The sequence below is a fragment of the Eleutherodactylus coqui genome, chromosome 9 (assembly GCF_035609145.1).
Source record: "Eleutherodactylus coqui strain aEleCoq1 chromosome 9, aEleCoq1.hap1, whole genome shotgun sequence".
Lineage (NCBI taxonomy): Eukaryota > Metazoa > Chordata > Amphibia > Anura > Eleutherodactylidae > Eleutherodactylus > Eleutherodactylus coqui.
Window position 1 is genome coordinate 70,212,652 of NC_089845.1, and position 19,729 is coordinate 70,232,380.

Here is a 19,729-nt window from a genome sequence, read left to right on the forward strand (position 1 = left end):
GGAGCTAATTGTGAGTTAGTTACTATCTCATAGCTACTGCAATCACATCTACACTGCTCAGAATTGGCATACAAGGTCAGTGTATATATCCAGAGTTAAAGTCCCTCATGATAATTACCCCATTGTGATTTGATGCTAAATCTATTTGCCTCAGTTATAGATTTTTGGTGGCTTTTGTTATATTTGGTGGTTTATAGAAAACTCCTATAAAGATTTTATTATTATTTTTTCCTCCATATATCTGTACTAGAGATGAGCGAACACCAAAATGCTCGGGTGTTCGTTATTCGAAACGAACTTCCCGCGATGTTCGAGGGTTCGTTTCGAATAACGAACCCCATTGAAGTCAATGGGCGACCGGAGCATTTTTGTATTTCGCCGATGCTCGCTAAGGTTTTCATGTGTGAAAATCTGGGCAATTCAAGAAAGTGATGGGAACGACACAGCAACGGATAGGGCAGGCGAGGGGCTACATGTTGGGCTGCATCTCAAGTTCACAGGTCCCACTATTAAGCCACAATACCGGCAAGAGTGGGCCCCCCCCCCTCCCAACAACTTTTACTTCTGAAAAGCCCTCATTAGCATGGCATACCTTTGCTAAGCACCACACTACCTCCAACAAAGCACAATCACTGCCTGCATGACACTCCACTGACACTTCTCCTGGGTTACATGCTGCCCAACCGCCCCCCCCCCCCACAGCGCACACCAAAGTGTCCCTGCGCAGCCTTCAGCTGCCCTCATGCCACACCACGCTCATGTCTATTTAGAATTGCGTCTGCCATGACGAGGGACCGCAGGCACACACTGCAGAGGTTGGCACGGCTAGGCAGCGACCCTCTTTAAAAGTGGCGGGGCGATAGCCCACAATGCTGTACAGAAGCAATGAGAAATAGAATCCTGTGCCACCGCCATCAGGAGCTGCACACGTGGGCATAGCAATGGGGAACCTATGTGCCACACACTATTCATTCTGTCAAGGTGTCTGCATGCCCCAGTCAGACCGCGGTTTTTAATTCATAGACACAGGTAGGTACAACTCCCTATTGTGAAGTCCCTGTGGACCCACAGCATGGGTGGCTCCCTGGAACCCACCGGCGGTACACAAAAATATCCCATTGCATTGCCCAACACAGCTGAGGTAGTAATGTCGTGCATAATACAGGTGGGCTTCGGCCCACACTGTATGCCCCAGTCAGACTGGGGTTCTTTACAAGTGGAAACAGATGCATTTATAATTCCCTGTGGACCCACAGCATGGGTGGGTGCCAGGAAGCCACCGGCGGTACACAGAAATATCCCATTGCATTGCCCAACACAGCTGAGGTAGTAATGTCGTGCTTAATGCAGGTGGGCTTCGGCCCACACTGCATGCCCCAGTCTGACTGGGGTTCTTTTCAAGTGTACAGATGTAGTAAAAACTCATTGTGCACCTACAGCATGGGTGGGTGCCAGGAAGCCACCGGCGGTACATAGAAATATCCCATTGCATTGCCCAACACAGCTGAGGTAGTAATGTCGTGCTTAATGCAGGTGGGCTTCGGCCCACACTGCATGCCCCAGTCAGACTGGGGTTCTTTTCAAGTGTACAGATGTAGTAAAAACTCCGTGTGCACCTACAGCATGGGTGGCTCCCTGGAACCCACCGGCGATACACAAAAATATCCCATTGCATTGCCCAACACAGCTGAGGTAGTAATGTCGTGCTTAATGCAGGTGGGCTTCGGCCCACACTGCATGCCCCAGTCAGACTGGGGTTCTTTTCAAGTGTACAGATGTAGTAAAAACTCCGTGTGCACCTACAGCATGGGTGGCTCCCTGGAACCCACCGGCGGTACACAAAAATATCCCATTGCATTGCCCAACACAGCTGAGGTAGTAATGTCGTGCTTAATGCAGGTGGGCTTCGGCCCACACTGGATGCCCCAGTCTGACTGGGGTTCTTTTCAAGTGTACAGATGTAGTAAAAACTCTGTGTGCACCTACAGCATGGGTGGGTGCCAGGAAGCCACCGGCGGTACATAGAAATATCCCATTGCATTGCCCAACACAGCTGAGGTAATGTCAGCTGTAATGCAGGTGGGCTAAAAATTCATTTGATTACACTGTAGGCGAGGGCCCACAAAAATTGCTGTATCAACAGTACTAATGTACATCCAAAAAATTGGCCATAGCCAGCCAAGAGGGCAGGTGAAACCCATTAATCGCTTTGGTTAATGTGGCTTAAGTGGTAACTAGGCCTGGAGGCAGCCCAGTGTACCGAAAAATTGGTTCAAGTTAAAGTTCCAACGCTTCTAAGCGCATTGAAACTTTTAAAAATTGTTCAGAAAAATTATTTGAGTGAGCCTTGTGGCCCTAAGAAAAATTGCCCGTTCAGCGTGATTACGTGAGGTTTCAGGAGGAGGAGCAGGAGGAGGAGGAGGAATATTAGACACAGATTGATGAAGCAGAAATGTCCCCGTTTTGGATGGTGAGAGAGAACGTAGCTTCCATCCGCGGGTGCAGCCTACGTATTGCTTACGTATCCTTGCTGTCCGCTGGTGGAGAAGAGAAGTCTGGCGAAATCCAGCCTTTGTTCATCTTGATGAGTGTTAGCCTGTCGGCACTGTCGGTTGACAAGCGGCTACGCTTCTCTGTGATGATTCCCCCAGCCGCACTAAACACCCTCTCCGACAAGACGCTAGCCGCAGGACAAGCAAGCACCTCCAGGGCATACAGCGCGAGTTCAGGCCACGTGTCCAGCTTCGACACCCAGTAGTTGTAGGTGGCAGAGGCGTCACGGAGGACGGTCGTGCGATCGGCTACGTACTCCCTCACCATCCTTTTACAGTGCTCCCGCCGACTCAGCCTTGACTGGGGAGCGGTGACACAGTCTTGGTGGGGAGCTATAAAGCTGTCCAGGCCCTTAAAGACTGTTGCACTGCCTGGGATGTACATGCTGCTCGATCTCCGCACCTCCCCTGCTACCTTGCCCTCGGTACTGCGCCTTCTGCCACTAGCGCTGTCGGCTGGGAATTTTACCATCAGCTTGTCCGCAAAGGTCCTGTGGTATAGCAACACTCTCGAACCCCTTTCCTCTTCGGGAATGAGAGTGGGCAGGTTCTCCTTATAGCGTGGGTCGAGCAGTGTGTACACCCAGTAATCCGTTGTGGCCAGAATGCGTGCAACGCGAGGGTCACGAGAAAGGCATCCTAACATGAAGTCAGCCATGTGTGCCAGGGTACCTGTACGCAACACATGGCTGTCTTCACTAGGAAGATCACTTTCAGGATCCTCCTCCTCCTCCTCCTCCTCCTCCTCAGGCCATACACGCTGAAAGGATGACAGGCAATCAGCCGGTGTACCGTCAGCAGCGGGCCAAGCTGTCTCTTCCCCCTCCTCCTCATCCTCCTCATGCTCCTCCTCCTCCTCCTGTACGCGCTGAGAAATAGACAGGAGGGTGCTCTGACTATCCAGCGACATACTGTCTTCCACCGCCCCCGTTTCCGAGTGCAAAGCAGCTGCCTTTATGCTTTGCAGGGAATTTCTCAAGATGCATAGCAGAGGAATGGTGACGCTAATGATTGCAGCATCGCCACTCACCACCTGGGTAGACTCCTCAAAATTACCAAGGACATGGCAGATGTCTGCCAACCAGGCCCACTCTTCTGAAAAGAATTGAGGAGGCTGACTCCCACTGCGCGGCCCATGCTGGAGTTGGAATTCGACTATAGCTCTACGCTGTTCATAGAGCCTGGCCAACATGTGGAGCGTAGAGTTCCACCGTGTGGGCACGTCGCACAGTAGTCGGTGCACTGGCAGCTTAAAGCGATGTTGCAGGGTGCGCAGGGTGGCAGCGTCCGTGTGGGACTTGCGGAAATGTGCGCAGAGCCGGCGCACCTTTACGAGCAGGTCTGACAAGCGTGGGTAGCTTTTCAGAAAGCGCTGAACCACCAAATTAAAGACGTGGGCCAGGCATGGCACGTGCGTGAGGCTGCCGAGCTGCAGAGCCGCCACCAGGTTACAGCCGTTGTCACACACGACCATGCCCGGTTGGAGGCTCAGCGGCGCAAGCCAGCGGTCGGTCTGCTGTGTCAGACCCTGCAGCAGTTCGTGGGCCGTGTGCCTCTTATCTCCTAAGCTGAGTAGTTTCAGCACGGCCTGCTGACGCTTGCCCACCGCTGTGCTGCCACACCGCGCGACACCGACTGCTGGCGACATGCTGCTGCTAACACATCTTGATTGCGAGACAGAGGTTGCGGAGGAGGAGGAGGAGGAGGAGGGTGCTTTAGTGGAGGAAGCATACACCTCCGCAGATACCACCACCGAGCTGGGGCCCGCAATTCTGGGGGTGGGTAGGACGTGAGCGGTCCCAGGCTCTGACTCTGTCCCAGCCTCCACTAAATTCACCCAATGTGCCGTCAGGGAGATGTAGTGGCCCTGCCCGCCTGTGCTTGTCCACGTGTCCGTTGTTAAGTGGACCGTGGCAGTAACCGCGTTGGTGAGGGCGCGTACAATGTTGCGGGAGACGTGGTCGTGCAGGGCTGGGACGGCACATCGGGAAAAGTAGTGGCGACTGGGAACTGAGTAGCGCGGGGCCGCCGCCTCCATGATACTTTTGAAGGACTCCGTTTCCACAACCCTATACGGCAGCATCTCAAGGCTGATGAATTTTGCTATGCGGACGGTTAACGTTTGAGCGTGCGGGTGCGTGGCGGCGTACTTGCGCTTGCGCTCCAACAGTTGCGCAAGCGACGGCTGGACGGTGTGCTGAACTACACTGGTGGATGGGGCCGAGGACAGCGGAGGTGAGGGAGTGGGTGCAGGCCATGAGGCGGTAGTGCCCGTGTCCTGAGAGGGGGGTTGCATCTCAGTGGCAGGTTGGGGCACAGGGGGAGAGGCAGGGGTGCAAACCGGAGGCGGTGAACGGCCTTCGTCCCACCTTGTGGGGTGCTTGGCCATCATATGTCTGCGCATGCTGGTGGTGGTGAGGCTGTTGGTGTTGGCTCCCCGGCTGAGCTTTGCGCGACAAAGGTTGCACACCACTGTTCGTCGGTCGTCAGGCGTCTCTGTGAAAAACTGCCAGACCTTAGAGCACCTCGGCCTCTGCAGGGTGGCATGGCGCGAGGGTGCGCTTTGGGAAACAGTTGGTGGATTATTCGGTCTGGCCCTGCCTCTACCCCTGGCCACCGCACTGCCTCTTGCAACCTGCCCTGCTGCTGCCCGTGCCTCCCCCTCTGAAGACCTGTCCTGTGTAGGCGTTGCACACCAGGTGGGGTCAGTCACCTCATCGTCCTGCTGCTCTTCCTCCGAATCCTCTGTGCGCTGCTCCCTCGGACTTACTGCCCTTACTACTACCTCACTGCAAGACAACTGTGTCTCATCGTCATCGTCCTCCTCACACACAGAAAGTTCTTGAGACAGTTGGCGGAAGTCCCCAGCCTCTTCCGAACTTTCGAATGGTTGGGCATCAGTGATGATAAACTTCTCTGGTGGGAGAGGAACCACTCCTGCCCAATCTAAGCAGGGGCCCGAGAACAGTTCCTGGGAGTGTTCCCGCTCCTGAGCAGGTGTCATTGTAGTGGAGTGAGGAGGCTGGGAGGAAGGAGGAGCAGCAGACAGAGGATTCTGATTTGCAGCAGTGGACGGCGCAGAACTGCGGGTGGACGATAGGTTGCTCGAAGCACTTTCTGCCATCCAGGACAGGACCTGCTCACACTGCTCATTTTCTAATAACCGTCTCCCGCATGGACCCATTAATTGGGCGATGAATGTGGGGACGCCAGAAACGTGCCTCTCTCCTAATCGCGCAGCAGTCGGCTGCGACACACCTGGATCAGGAGCTCGGCCTGTGCCCACACCCTGACTTGGCCTTCCGCGTCCTCGGCCGCGTCCACGTCCTCTAGGCCTACCCCTACCCCTCAGCATGCTGTATTACCAGTGATTTGATTTCACAGGCAGGAAATAAATTGGCGCAAGACTGCAGGCCAAATATAATTTTTTCCCTTTTTTGAAAACGAAAGGCCCCACTGCCTCTATTGAATGAATAATCTAAGTTTAATAACTGTGCTGTGTCCCTGCTAATGTGTCACAGAACTTGAGGGTAGCAGAGTTATTAACTGTGGCAGAGCAGGTATTTTTTTCCCAATTAAGGAAAGCAAATGGCGAAGCCAGCAGTAAACCGTAGCTGGGTGCGTCTGATTTTTTAACGTTGTACACGCAGCTCACACGTGTCCACAGCCCTTAGGACGGACAGAGGCAGGGCAAATAGATTTCGTTTCCCTTTTTTTACACCAAAAGGACCCACTGCGTATATTCAATGAATAATCTAAGTTTAATAACTGTGCTGTGTCCCTGCTAATGTGTCACAGAACTTGAGGGTAGCAGAGTTATTAACTCTGGCAGAGCATGTATTTTTTTCCCAATTAAGGAAAGCAAATGGCGAAGCCAGCAGTAAACCGTAGCTGGGTGCGTCTGATTTTTTAACGTTGTACACGCAGCTCACACGTGTCCACAGCCCTTAGGACGGACAGAGGCAGGACAAATAGATTTCGTTTCCCTTTTTTTACACCAAAAGGACCCACTGCGTATATTCAATGAATAATAACTGTGTTGTGGCCCTGCCTACACAATTCTTTCCCTGTAGTATCAATGGAGGGTGCAATGCTCTGCAGAGGCGATTTTGAGAAGAAAAAAAAAATGCAACACAGCTAACAGCAGCCAGCACAGTACTGCACACAGTTAAATATGGCCCTAGAAAGGACCGTTGAGGTTCTTGAAGGCTACACTCACTCCTAACACTCTCCCTGCCTATCCAACACTTCTGTCCCTAATGCCGGGTGCAACGCTCTGCAGAGCGATTTTGAGAAAGAAAAAAAAAAGGCACTGCTAACAGCAGCCAACACACAGCTATCAGTGGCCCTAATAAGGACCTTTGGGGTTCTTGAAGCCTACACTAACTGCTATTTCTCTCCCTACAGCAGCTCCTGTACCAGTAGCACTGTCCCTCATCTAACTCACAAGGCATCTGAGGCGAGCCGCGGGAGGGGCCGACTTTTATATTCGGGTGACATCTGAGCTTCCCAGCCACTCACAGCAGGGGGGTGGTATAGGGCTTGAACGTCACAGGGGGAAGTTGTAATGCCTTCCCTGTCTTTCAATTGGCCAGAAATGCGCGCTAACGTCTCAGGGAAGGAAGTGAAAGTAACCGGAACACCGCATGGTGTTCGTTACGAATAACGAACATCCCGAACACCCTAATATTCGCACGAATATCAAGCTCGGACGAATACGTTCGCTCATCTCTAATCTGTACCCATAAGGACTCCACTTGTTCATCTACCTCATATATATCTTACCATAGTGTGAACTTTAAACAGGACCTTACATAAAGATAAACATGTCTCCTTTTCCATTTTTTAAAAACTATTCTAACCAAACTATAATGCTGTAGGTTAACTACCCAGTCACAGTTTCATCCAACCAGGTCTCAGTTATTTCCACAATAATGTCTGGTTTTCCTCAGACATTATTAGTTTGAGTTCATCAACCTTATTGTCAGACTTCTAGCATTAGTCAGTATACAGTTTGGAACGATGTAGCTATTTTTATTTTAATTGCATCCCTATTAACTCTTGTTATAGAGTCACAGAGTTGGAAGGGACCTCCAGGGTCATCTGATCCAACCCCCTGCTGAATGCAGGATTCACTAAATCATCCTAGACAGATGTCTGTTCAGCCTCTGTTTCGCCAGTTCTAACTTTACTAACCTGTTCCTTAACCCCGTCCGATTGCCATTACTTTGTCCCAGATCACTGTCTACACTATCTTCCCCATTATCTTTCTGGTTGTCCTCCCCCAGTCCCAAGCTTAAACCTGACGAACCTTTTATCCATCTTCTGTCCCTGCACAGCTGCACCCTCCCCATTGAGATTCAGCCCATCCATATGGTAGAACCTGTGGCCAGCTGCAAAGTCAGCCCCGTTCTCCAGGAACCTAATGTGCACCATGATTGTTAAATTCTCACCAGCCACTCCCAGCAATATGTTAAGCCAATCCTCAGTGTGTCAAACTGGAGCACCAGGAAGATAATACACTGTTTGACAATCCTGGTCTTTATGGCAGATTTCCCTATACGTCCTTCTAATAATTGAGTTTCCCCCTACCAGGACCAGTCTAGCCTGCCCTGCGTACCTATTCCCCTTCTTACTGGAGCAGACATCCTTTTGGCAGTCAGAGGGCATGTCATACTGTAGAAGTGCTAATGCTGTAATGGCATTTCCCTCATCTGCCAGCTTTGCAAGCTTGTTGGGGTGTACCAGTTCAGAACTAGCCTTCCTGACACTCTTATCTCTACCCCTCCTTCTAACTATCACCCAGCTAGCTGCCTGCTCATCCTGCACTCCTATACTACCATCCATCCCCATATTTACCCCAGCGAGTGTCTGCTCATTTAGCAGCAAACACCTTTCCAGGTAACTAATAAATCTCAGTGTAGCAAGCTGCACATTTAGATATTGGATTTATGCTTCTAAATGTACAACACACTCACATTTCTTACAGCAGTATGCACCCTTGAACAGCTTTGCAAGGACTGCAGACACGGCATAAGTTGTACACTAGTTGTACACTGTCAATCATGGAGCACATTCTAAACGGGAATAGTACAGATAAAAATCAAGCAATTTATACAAATTAAAAATAACAGTAAATAGGTATGTTATTCCCTTCTAAAGTTCCCCAATTTTAAGTCAAACACACTTAAAACAACCACACTTGAAATCAAGCATTTGCTGTCACGCTCCAACAGTTGCTTTGTTTGGTTTAAATATCAGCTATCGGCCGCAGTAAATCCTGTAATGAATCTTCTGTTTGGAAAAGACCCAGCAAGTTCAGCATGTGCAATTTTTCAGACCTTAATTAAGTAACCCCGCCCTTAATTAATCCCCAGTGCAATGTGTTTTTCAAATGTAACAATATATGTGTTTTAAACTAACAATGTAATCCCCCAATATACTCTCTCAACATGATGTATTAAGGCTGCTGGCCACGGACGGATTTCTGCCATGTTCCCCATGGTGGAAATCCACAGCGGAATAATGCAGCTATTAGGTTCTATTAAATAGCTTTCCTGCCTGTCAGTGCTTACATGCGTGATTCTGGCGCAGATTTCCGCTGCGGGGAAAAAAAAATCATGGCATGTTCTATTTCACTGTGTTTTTCCGCAGTGGAGGTCTCCATTAATATAGTAATAATGGAGACCACGGAAAAACGTTCATTTTTCCACGCTCAACAGCGGGGACTTTTTGTTTACCACTGCGGTACTCCCGCAGCGTAAATCTGCGGGCATATCCCCCTCCGTCCGAGGGACACAAATAAATAAATACAAGTACACATAAAATAAGCTGAGATTCCACTCAATTTTAAGTTACACACTTAGAACAACCACACTTGAAATCAAGCACATGTCACCATACTTCAACAGTTTCTCTGCTTGGTTTAAATAGCTACCATCAGCAATGGGTTACTGTCAATAACGAAAGACAATTACTTTTCCCAAATTGTGCAGGACTCAACTAGAGGGACGGCTAGTTTGGACTGAATATTATCCCTAAGACCTGACAGAATAATATGGCTGCAGGTCAGGAGGCACCTAGGAAATAGTGACCATAATATAAGAAATTTCAACTAGTGTTTCAATAGGGAGCCTGATTGGGGAGCTACAATACTACTAAACTTTAGGTAGACAAAGTTCAATCAGCTTAGAGATGTCCTGAAGCTTATTGACAGGAACAAGGTCCTCAGAAATATGAGTTCATACAATCAATGGTCAAACTTTTAAAAGCATCTTACATACTCACTTTTAGTCGTTCATACCTTAAAGGAATAAAAGGGTTAGTAGGACAAACCCAATGTGGCTCAATAAGGCTGTAAATGAGGCAATAAACAACAAAATGAATGTTTTAAACTACTAAAACAAGAAGGCATTGAAGAAAAGCTGCATGAAAAAAAATATGTAAAAAGCAAATAAAAGCAGCAAAGGTGAAGACAGAGAGAGTCATTACAAAAAAAAAGAGAGTAAAACTAACCCTTAACTGTTCTTCAACTATATAAACAGCAAAAAGATTAAAACGGAAATGAAAAGAAAGGAGCAAAAAATAGTTGAGGGGGATAAGGAGAAAGCAGATCAGTTAAAAAGTTTTTAAAAAGTTTTTTTGCCTGTATATTCTTACAGAAAAATTAAATTTCGAATGAAATTAAAAGTGATAAAGTAAATGTCACCAGTCTTATCGACGAAGAAGTGCAAAGTCGCCTTAAAAAGATTAAAGTAGACAAATCACCGGGTCCTAATGGCATACACCCCTGAGTTCTAAGGCAATCAATTAATGTGATAAAATTAATGTGAAAAAATGAATTTCTGGGCGAAAATTCCAAAACTTCATGGTTGATGAGGGTCAACTTGCAGTTGTCCGATTGAGCTAAAATTTAGCACAGATCATTTTTTGTTGATTGGAACGAGATAGGGGGGTGGGAGAGAAACATTCAGAAAGTTAAATAATAAGGACCACCCTAATCTACAACATTGCCACCATTATAACATGCATGGGACCATCTGGGACACCAACTATGACAGCACATGAGTTTTCACAATCTGAAGGCTCCGTTACAACAAATATGGACCGATATGATGCAGAATACATACAGAACCAGTATGTCTCCATGCCCGCCCGTATTACATCTTGCATCCAAGCTAGAGGTGGACCAACAGGGTACTAGAGCCTCCCTTCAATTTCAGTTTTCTGCAATAAACTAGCCTATGACTCTGATAGTGTAATCATTACACTATGTGTAATCACATTAACATTACAATAACACATATAAAGTTTCATTCGATTCTGAAAACGTCTTCCAGGAGCTTATTTTTTCGACAATGAGTGTATTTGCAATGCCCTTACTTCTATTGTGTGTTTTTAATATACTTCTAGTTGGTAAACAGTACAAATTGGGATATGTTAAAAAACATTTTTTTGCCATACATTTTGGAGTGTTTCAAACTTTGATTACTTTTTAGAGAGTTATCCCTGAACTGGAAAAGATACAGCATGTCTTTATAAGACAATCACAAAATAAAATAGAGATATTATAAGGTTTTTAACACATTTGGAAGATGGAATGGTATAAAATGTGCTATGACAAGTGAAAAGGAAATACATGATTATTTTACTATAGTAAGACTTTTCCATTTACAAATGACATGTATCTTTTAAACTTTTCTTCAATAGATGTTTTTGAATTTTTTGCAGATAACACAGCTACCATTTTGACAGCACAAGATGGATATAGCTCTGAAGATAATCCATTATTTTACTTGACAGTTATAATAAATGACAATGGGACCCCTTCACTTAGCAGCACCAGCACCTTAACCATTAAAGTGTGTGATTGTGGCATTGATAACAATACAGAATCGTGTGGAAAAAGAGGATTTTTATTTTACTTTTTGAACTCGGGAGCAGTCATTGCCATCTCAGTTTTTATCCTTTTAATTTTAGGTAATTTATAAAATTATGATTTTCCTTAGGTGAACCTGCTAACAATAATGTAAGACATAATGTATTTGGCATTTTATTGTAAATTGTATATGGCTTGAAATCAATTTTTGATTTTCTCAACTATTTTGTCTTTTCATTCCTTATGTGAATGTATATATGTAGACGTACTGCCTACATATCTATCTATCTATCTATCTATCTATCTATCTATCTTTAAATATATACGTACTGGACTATTTACCAGGCTATGAGTGGGAAAGTTCAGTAGATCTAATAATTTTCACTCTACTAGTAGTCCCTTTACTTGATTTACTTAAAATAAGCATACTCCATTCTAAATGTTTCTTTATCCTAAATACATATGTATAATTATGATTTTCAAATAATTTTAAACTTATATATAATGCTTGACTAACTAGTTGTACACCAAAGGGTATAGCATGGCATATCAAAATGCTGTGGTAACCCTTTTAGTCCAGTGTGCAAGTTGTCAACTCTGGACCCAGCAAAAGAGCCCCAAACCATCACACTTCCTTCTCCATGTTTGACAGTTGGTCTCACACACTCAGATACCATCCTTTCACCTGTTTGACAGCATAGAAAAACCCTACGTGATGTACCAAAGATGTCAAATTTTCATTCGATGACAGGAATTCTAAAAATTTGTAGACATGGAGGCGCAACTCTCATGAAATGGTATTCAAGTAGGTAGTTTTACCCGATTCTTCTTTATAAAAGGTTTTTTAAAAAACAGCCAATATTGAATGCGTTTTAGAGACGCCGTCCCTTCCTCAGAAATAACTGTAATAGATGCCGGATATGACAAAGGTTTCTCTCATCCTCGCTACCATTCTGGAGAACAGAATGCACCAGTTTAAGTGAATATCCCTTATAAGTGCAGCTCTCTGTCATCATATCTTCTGGTGTCCATGTAATAAATAGGGGCTTGACACCGTTTCGATTTTAATGACCACCTGCAATGCTGCAGGGACATCAAACTCATACTCACCAGTTTCCCAAAATGAAGCCATATACAAATATTAGAACTGCTATGATAACATATTTTAACAGGGAAAACAGCTTTATTCTGTTTTGTTAAAATATTGAATGCAAGTCATTCTATATTTTTTACATTGTTTCCTGTGGCAGACAGATGGCATAGTCGAAAATATTCATCAGCACTAAAAAACAGAATATACTGTTTAACACTATACAACATAATGACATTTATGGTGTGGAAATAATCTCTTTGTGTTTTGTCTATAGTGTTGGCTTTACTTGTGCACATTAGATGCCGGAAAAATCAGAATAGCCTGAATGAGAAAGGAGAAGATTTAAAAGAAAATATTGTCAAGTATGATGATGAAGGGGGAGGAGAAGAGGACACAGAAGCTTTTGATATTACTGGACTTAGACATCACACAGTAATGAGAGAACGGAAGCCAAAGCGGCCACTCAGAACTGATATTCAGAGTATGTATCGATTGTCATTGGGTCTTGGTCCTGATGTTGCCATTTTTAAGGAATTCTTATCTGAAAAATTAGAAGAAGCAAATGCTGACACAAATGTTCTTCCATTGGACTATCTTCATTGCTATGCCTTGGAAGGCACAGGTTCTCCCACTGGATCACTTAGCTCACTTAGCCTTACTGAGACTAATGTATCAGAGGCTGATCTGTACTATTAAAATATCTATGAATATTTTTATTCAATTTTTTAAATTCTTGAGCATCCATGCAGGAGATCCTTGACAACGTATATTGACTTTTTTCGCTAGAAGGAATTATGGAAGTTACAGCATACAGTGTAAAATTTGTATAATTTATAACAAGTTACTTTGGCTTGCAATAAAAATAATACTTAGATTTATACAAGAACAGTCTTTTGAGCTTTGCAATATGATAATCTTGTGCCTTTTACAGCAATGAGATACATTTTAGCTGAGAAATACAAATATGTAGTTGGTCCTGTAAGTTATACACCGCTCAGTGAAAACTTGAAAACTACCTGCTTAATATTGGGTAGTTCCCCCTTGTGTCACCAAAACAGCTCTGATCGATTGAGGCATGGACTCGACAAGACTTTTCAATGTTTCCTTTGGTATCTAGTAGAAAGTCATTAACAGATGAGGTTTTAAAGGTTTTGTGTCAAGATATAAATAATAGAGCAGAGTTCACATAAGCATACTGCTGCTCTGTTTATTTCAAGCATTTGTACTTGGCAATTTGCAACGCTCCCATTGAGGTGAATAGAGCAGTGGCACGAAAGTATGACCACTGCTCTATCCATGTGAGGACCTCCTCCAAGACCTCCTTTCTCAGGATTGTGGGGTCTCAAACCCCTTTAAGTCCTTTTAAGTTGCGAGATGGGGCCTTCATATCCTACAGATGCTTGATCAGTTTGAGATCTAGAGTATTTGGAGGCCAACTCAACATCTTGAACACTTTTGTCTTCCTCCAACCATTCCTGAACAATTTTTGCAATATGTCAGAACTCATCCTGCCAAACAAGGCCACTGCTATTAGGCAATACCATTGCCATGAAGTGATGCACTTGGTCTGCAGCAAGGCTTAAGTAGGTGGTATGTTTCAAAGTAACATCCACATGAATGCCAGGACCCTATGTTCCCCAGCAGAATATTGCCTAGAGCATGACATTGCCTTCACTTGCTTGCGTGCTTCCCTTACAGCATTCTGGTGCCATTTCTTCCCACATGCACCTGCAAATCCCCATGATGTAAAATAAATCAGGTTTCATCAGACTAGGACACCTTTTTCGACTGATTCATGATCCAATTCTGATGCTCATATGCCCATTGTAGACAATTGTGTGCATTGGACAGGGCTCAGCACTCTGACTATTCTGTGACACCTTTCTGTCATACAGTAGCTATCAGTAAGTGTGTTGTAAAATTAGACTAGACAGGGTAGCTTCTACTCCTGATGTGCATCAATGAGCTATTGGCATCTATGACCCTCTAGCCAGTTCACCAGTTGTCTCTCCTTCGGTTGCTTTTAGTAAGTACTAACCATTGTATACCAAAATATCCTGCAAAATCTGCTATTTTGGAGATTCTCTGGCCCATTCATCTAGACCTCACAATTTCGCCCTTGTCAAAGTTACTTAAATTCTTATACCTGATAATTTTTCCTGCTTCTAACAAATCAACTTCCATAACTGACTGTATTTTGCCTAATATATCTCACCCCTTGAATAGTGCTGATGTAATAAAGTAATCAGTTATTCAATTCACCCGTCAGTAGTTTTAATATTATGGCTGATTGGTATAAGACCCACGGTGCTTTGCTGTTAAGTTCTAACCACTGATTATGTTAATATAATGTTTCTATATTTCAAATAATCATTAAATACAATGTATTTAATTCCTGTAGTCTAATGAATTTCCAATGATAATACAATGAATGCCAACTTCACTTAAGTAGCCTTTTCAAGTTTTGTACAAAACAGTGTTTTGTAAAACATGCCATAAAACTTTGATTAGTACAAATCTAAGCCCCTTCACATATCCCAAGAACAGGGCTGATTTTTTGCTTGGCTTTCTCTGTAGAGCTAGCTACACATACATGGTCACTATTTATTGAACTTAATAGGACTTATATACCTTAAGGCTCTTCTACATGCAACGATGATCACTCAAAACATGTTCAAATGGTCAAACTGAATGATAATTGTTACATGTATACGCGACAGTCATGAAGTATTCCTTCACTTGTCATTTGACACTGTTTTTTAGCCCGCTTAAAAACCATCGTCAAGTCGCTCAAAATTCTTTCCATTTGAATTGTTCAGCCTTTTGAGTGGCTTGTTGACTGGAGGGGAAAGTGTTTGTTTGCCTTGCATACACAATGAGACTCATGCTTGGAGAAGCCGATGGAATCCTGCCAGCCAGATAATTCCTCGCATAAACACAGACCCACCTGAGCAAACAGCTGCTACTGAGTTTACTTTAGATAATGAAGGAAATAGAGATGATTCAAGCCATTAACTATGTGTGTAATTTTATGCAAAAATGTCCATTCATTCAATTGTTCAGCCATTTAAGCGATTATCTTTGTGTGTAAAAGGGCCTTTAGATGCTAATGGAACTTAAAGATGCAGCAAAGTTTAATGTGATTGCTATCAAAAAAGGAATCTTATCTTAAGCCACTAAAAAACTATTATTCTATTATCTTAATACAACAAAACCCACTGTAAAGCAATTAAAAGTGTAAATAAACTGTGGCTCAGAAAGTTATCATAACTTTCATGTGCTTTTACACAGGAACACACATTGCTGATTGTGCTGACTGAATGGAGGCGGAGCTGACGGGATCATTCCAGCCCACCCGACTCCGTTCACGGTAGTCAGGCAGTCGTTCATAAGTGAACGATTGCCTACTTACACTGAATAATACACCAGTCAGTTTGCTGCAGTCAGAAACTGAATGATGAATGAGAACTGAATGACGTCTCATTTGTGAATAATAATCGCTCAGTGTAAAAGTACCTCCAGTCCTGGTACGCTCTCATACATCTGCAGATTACATACAGTATACAGTAAAATTGTAGAAGCTGGTGGTAATTAACTGTTATTGAGGGGTGCATGGCATCATATTATTTTTAAGGTAGTATATAGCATTGTAGGTTTTTTTAACGTGTAATCTGAATTAAAAATGCTGCATATTCTATCTGATGCCCCGTATTAATCATATATATTCCCCTCTAGAAGCACAATTAGTAATAATTGTAATAGCAAAAGTAATTGCTATGCATAGTATGTTGCTATGCGTGGCGCACATAAGTATTGCTGTCAGTCATCTACACAGTCATTGAAACTAGCAAAAGAGAATATTCTACAGTTTTTTATGAAAATATGGTTAACACTCTGTTGATTGATGGTTCAAAACTACTCAATCTCAAGATCAAAAGGGTTTCAGCTGTTATGCTCTACCAGGTCAGAGGTTTATGTTATGCCTAATGGACAGGTCAAAACCAAGAAACTGACCAGCAGACACCACTGGAACGGGGGAGCGGGTGACTACAGAAAGTTCGCCCCCGGCTCCCCTCACTTCATAGAACAGCACTATAATTTAGTTTATGGTACTACCTGGCGGTGGCAGATTCCCTTTAAGATGTCCTTTTCAGATCAGTGGCAAACTTTGGGCATTCTTTGGTAACAGGAAAACTGCTAAGTACATTTCCAATCTTTCTGTGCAATTAAGGCATGTAACTGAAGTTTAAGTGCATTTTGTTTGCAGCATAAGGAATAGCATTTTTCTGAGCTTAATTACGGTTGAGGTCTGAATAAATAGACCTTATACATATTCATAGAGTCAGACACACAGTGCACTTTTGCTATCAAGGGTTTCTCGGATCAATACTGTAAAAAGCCCAAATATATAAAATATAATAATGTTCCAACAGTCTCCCAATGGCATTGGTAAAATAAGAAGCTGATGCAAGGGTAAACAGTAATACTCTATTTGTGAAAATGATTTTTTTTTATAAACTATATATATTGTCAGAAGAATTGTAAAATAGTTAAAATATCATACAATATATTTGCTGACTTCACCATATACTGTACATTGTACAGAATATGCATATTTTTAAAGCAGGTGTTGTCCAAGTTCATAGAAAAGAAATGCTCAGCACAGACAGATTTATGCCTTTGAAAATAATAGAAATTGAAGCATTTCTATGAATTTTTATGTATGAAAGTCTAATTAGTGGAGAAAAAGGGGGCAAATGTGCAATATTACATGCATCCAGTTCGCTTTTTTTCAACAAGAATGACATCCTATTTCCATAAAGATTCCAATTAAGAACACTTTGCTATGTATAATACATTTTAAACAATTTAAAGACTGTATATTTATATATTCACTCCTATTTATTTATACAGAAACCTGTACTTTCTTATTAAAAATCAAAATGTTTCAGACTTTTATTGCCTTGATTTCTTTTGCCATCATCAAAACACTCACTTAAAACTATCACAAATCAATGGACAAATGAAAAGCTGTGAGCACCAGGTTTTCTGAAGTTAGACCAGGTGGACACAAGTATAATACATATTTTTTGCCCAATTGCAAGTCTAATGCCCAAAAGTGACGCAATCTGTAATACGTAATATGGGTACAAACATGCACCTACATTATCCTGGCCTTACTGATGGGCTAGTGTCAAAAATGTTTTAGTTTTCCCCGTTCCTGCCCCAAGATGTTCAGTGATTGAGCAGGATAGTGACTACTGGGACACAAGGGCGATCAACCTTTTTTAATCAGAAATCATTTTTTATGCCTAAATGTATAGGGCAATAAAAAGTAATTACAAATGTCAAAATTATAATTGATCATTATCTTGGAAAATCAAATGCAACATTTGGTAGATCTGTAGCAGATGTGACTGCTGAAACATAATGCACCGTTTATTTGTATACTATTATTTATTGGTGACATGTACCCATGACACAGTTTGTCATAGCATAAAGTATACCTTAAATTGCCAACCTTATTATGTTGGTGGGATCCCTACAACTACCCTATCCCTACAAAGGAATTGATCTTGGTTTTGCTGAGTTCAATGGAAGTAGGTTTCAATGAACATCAGGGTTTTTATAAGACTGTTATGGAAACACTGTTATTTACTATTTCTTTTCACATCTTATACTTAGGCTGAGGTCACACAAGTTGTTTTTTTTGGCATGGCTATGTGCACGAAAAAAATGCGCTGCTCGCATGAGCCAAAAATACGTGAACGGGCAAAGTTTCATATGCGCAGCGCATGAAACTTTGCCTGTTCACTGGAGAAGCTGTGCTTGGAGAAGCACAGCTGCTCCACGAAGGTTCCCCCATCACTGAACACTGTGACAGCACTGTTACAGTGTTCAGTGATGAGGGGACTCCCCGCAGGAATGAAAGAATCCCCTGCTGCAGCTGTCATAGCTGTGATCTTGCTTTCAATGGGACAGTTGCTGCTGCTGCCCCATTGAAAGCAATGGGATGAAGGCAATCCCTGCAGGGACTTTCTGGGAAGGGCTTAAAATATAAGCCCTACCCCAAAAAGAAGCCCTTGGTGCATGAAAAAATTATTTAAAAAAAATGCATCACCTAAAAGCGTTGTCCGGCTCTGGCGCTTGTTCTCTCCCTGGTACTTTTCTTCTTTTCTTCTGGCCAGGAATTGAAAAATCCCTGACTCCTGGAAGTGCTGCCTCTGATTGGCTGCGTGCAGGGACCAATCACAGCCATTCATTATTCAGGGTATTGTTTCATCCCTGCGTGGAGTCCCTTCATCACTGAACACTGTGACCGTGCTGTCATAATGTTCAGTGATCAGGGAACTCCCCACATGGATTAACGGAACCTTTGGGGAGTCCCCTCATCCCCGCAGGGACTAACAGGAGTTAACAGCGGGACATTTAAACGGTGCTTCTGGCTAGAAGCACATTTTAAATGCCCTGCTGTAAGCACAAGGGAATCTATTTCCAGTGCAGGATTTTCCATTAACTCCTGCTCCCATAGGAGTCAATGGAAACTCCTGCAAAACGTGTACCAATAATAGAACATGTTCTATCTTTTTTTGGTGCGCAGCATTTTGCGGTGATAATTCCTTGCATATGAACGCTTTTGTAAGAACCCATTGGTTCTTTAAGAAGCGTGCATTATGCACATGCAAAACACACACTCGTCTGACCGAGCCCTTAAGAAATTTTTGTTTCATTCAATATTGACTAGCATTACTTACTAAACAGCCTCTAGGCTTCCTAGCAATTCTTCTTGTATTTTAGGTTATAGTATCTTGTAAGGAGTGGTTGAGATGAACCATTTGCAACTGTGACACCAGGTATATGTCTAAACTGGACATTGTTACTGTATACAGTAATAGACTGCAGTTGTTCCACTGAAGCAAGGCTCAATTGAAGGCAGGGTCAGAGAATATATAGGGCTGCTTTACATGCCTCTGGGAATTGTAGTCGTACTTAGCAGTAGAGTGTACAGCAAGTGTCAAGTATAGCTGAGACTGTCTACACGTGGCTGACGAAGAGCCAAAAGCATCAATAAGCCTTGTTTTTGAGAATGGTGTTGTGTCTGACCAGAGAGCTATGATAGAACTGTAGATCCTCAAATCAATGGTGTAAATTCCATGCACTTGCAGTCCTTTATGCTGAATTTGATATTATCTTTCCGCTGGATTG

General features: G+C 43.5%; 1 protein-coding gene across 1 annotated transcript in view; it reads left to right on the forward strand.

Moving 5' to 3' along the window:
- LOC136579155 (cadherin-19-like) overlaps positions 1–17,459 on the forward strand; it is a 176,284-nt gene extending 158,825 nt beyond the window's left edge. The window contains exons 11-12 of the mRNA XM_066579503.1: positions 11,283–11,531; positions 12,798–17,459. Coding sequence (XP_066435600.1) covers positions 11,283–11,531; positions 12,798–13,219 — 671 coding nt within the window. The 3' untranslated portion in view covers positions 13,220–17,459. The remainder of the gene's footprint in view (positions 1–11,282; positions 11,532–12,797) is intronic.
- The last annotated feature ends 2,270 nt before the right edge of the window (positions 17,460–19,729 follow it).